At 45.1% G+C, this 2,304-nt stretch overlaps 1 protein-coding gene and 1 pseudogene across 2 annotated transcripts in view; one reads left to right on the top strand and one right to left on the bottom strand.

Moving 5' to 3' along the window:
- Nucleotides 1-1,287, bottom strand: part of PPP3CA (protein phosphatase 3, catalytic subunit, alpha isozyme) — a 326,408-nt gene extending 325,121 nt beyond the window's left edge. For both annotated transcript variants that reach the window (XM_014542987.1, XM_014542990.1), the window contains exon 1: nucleotides 1,266-1,287. In XM_014542987.1, the coding sequence (XP_014398473.1) occupies nucleotides 1,266-1,272 (7 nt within the window). In that variant the 5' untranslated portion in view covers nucleotides 1,273-1,287. The remainder of the gene's footprint in view (nucleotides 1-1,265) is intronic.
- LOC102245455 lies at nucleotides 1,271-2,099 on the top strand (annotated as a pseudogene).
- Nucleotides 2,100-2,304: the final 205 nt, after the last annotated feature.

Raw genomic sequence — 2,304 nt, 5'->3', positions numbered from 1 at the left:
TTGTCCTGTGCACCGAAGAGTTGCTGGTTTGGTTCCTGGTTGGCAGGGTGCATGCCTGGGTTGTGGGCTCAATCCCCTGTGAAGTGCATGTAGGAGGCAGTGATGTATGTTGCACTCTCACATCAATGTTTCTCTCTCCCTCTATCAAATCAATAAAAAGTCTGTTTTTAAAAAATAGAGGCATTATTTTTTTTTTCAAGAAAAGAACTAAAGTTATTGTATTTTATATCTTGTTTTGAAAATAACCTGCTCTTGAAATGTTGAACTTTCTTTTGGTACTTGGATATCTTTACTATAATTTTGACATTAAGAATTTTGACTCTTCTCCTGGTTTTGACTCTCCTGGGGGATGTACTTTGTTCTGAGTAGTTGATGGTAGACAGTATGTCTGACCTATTCTCACCTGAGCTGGTGGAGCTTGTGCTGGAGAACCTGCAGACTAGACAGCCAGTCCTAGTGGAGCCATGACTGTGTATAAGAATTTGACTTATTATCTTAGAGTTCATTCCCCTGATGTTCACTTCTAACATGTCAAGTTCTACCCTCTTCACTGTAGAGACTCTATGAAATATATTAGTCATCACAAATTTTATTATTTGAGGTTTAAACTAATGGGTCTTTATCTTTTGGATTGCTCTTGAAATATTGTTGAGCCTTTTTTTTACTTTCAGAAGGCAATTTTACTCATTTAGAAAAGTTATTTCTCAAAGAACATAAAAATATGTTATACCCAATGTATTCAGGAATAAATTTTACTTTTTCCATCAGGGACCAAACTATAACTTATGGAATGATATGCTAAGTTTAATATAAAGAGCATATATTTTACGTAAAATTTGGGTGATCATTATTTATTTGGATTTAATAAACATTCATGTTTGCTTTTATATTTGTATCTTTATCTCATATTTCAGTTCTGAATTTAAAAATAAATATTCTATTGAAAAAGAATCTTGCACTCAAATTAATCACATTACCATTTACTTCAAATTAGTGAAGTTTTATTTTGCATAGTGATGGTTATTGAAAGCATATATTCAATTGAACACATATCAGGCAGTGGGAATATAACTTAAAAAGAAAACAGTCTCTCCCCTCGTAAACCTTCCATTCTAGTCAAGAAAAGACAGATGATTAAAAAAGAATAATTCAAGCGGCTGGCTGTTCAGACACTGAGGCCAGTGTGGAGAAGGGCCAGAGTCAGAGGCAAGATAGGGAGATAGGTCCAGAACACGGGGGTCTGACCTTGAGCAAGGAGACCTCACCTGCCATGGCGTCCTCTGGGCCTGCTTCAGTTTTCCTTCCCAAGTTCATGGGGCCAGGCCTTCCCTTAGCTCCCCAGAGCGCTTGAAGTCTGGTCCCAATGTGATCTTCTTCCTGGACTCCTTCCTCCGCTGCCCGCCTGCTGCAGTGCGGCCCCTGTGCCTGAGTCAGCTGAGGCCCCGCAGCCCTCCCACTGGGCTCTTTGTAGAGGCCACCAGGCAGCGTTCTGGCCCCAGTAACTACTATGAACTGGTGGGGGTGCATCCTGGTGCCAGCACTGAAGAAGTGAAACAGGCTTTCTTATCCTAGCAAGAAGAGCTGCATGCCGACTGGACCCTGGGAACCCAGCCCCGCACAGCTGCTTCACAGGGCTGAGTGAAGCATGCCCAACGCTCCACCTGGAGCAGAGCCCCCAAAACTATGACCACTATCAACTCCCCCAAAGTCTCCAGGAACCATAGCCTATCCCTGGTCTGTTCACCAAGCACACAGGTCCTGGGCACCTCCCAATGCACAATGCTGGGCCCGGTTTCATGGTGGGAGGCATCAGGAACCAGAGTTGAGGCGGCGGCAGCGCAGACACGGCCAGAGGGTACTGGGATACCGCCTCCTATCATGCTGGCAGGCACTGGCGTGCACTACGCTGCCTTCAGGAAGCTGGAGCAGATGCACAGTAGTTTGATGGATGAAAAGGATCAGAAGGATCGGATCATCACAGCCATCTACGATGATACTCCGGCCGGGCCAGGGCCAACAGAGCCAGGCTCCAGCAGGAGCAACAGCAGAGGTAGCAGCTGCAACCTCCATCCAGGCCTCCCCCAGGCCCCAGGATCCTGCCCCCCAGCACCAGCCCCTGAGCCTGTCACCTGAATAGAGCCTGCTGTGTGTTCCCTCTCCAGGACTCCCCACCACCTAAAACGTGTGCAATAAAGTGATTCTCAGTGCTCAAAAAAGGATGGAAAACAATTATGCACACAAACACACATCCAATATGTCAGGTGGACTAAGCAATTAGCATTAAATAATGCACAGGGTTAAGGG

Source organism: Myotis brandtii, unplaced genomic scaffold, assembly GCF_000412655.1.
Source record: "Myotis brandtii unplaced genomic scaffold, ASM41265v1 scaffold1087, whole genome shotgun sequence".
In the NCBI taxonomy this organism is placed as follows: domain Eukaryota; kingdom Metazoa; phylum Chordata; class Mammalia; order Chiroptera; family Vespertilionidae; genus Myotis; species Myotis brandtii.
The sequence above is the reverse complement of the archived record's forward strand: the minus strand, read 5'-3'. Positions and strand labels throughout refer to the sequence as shown.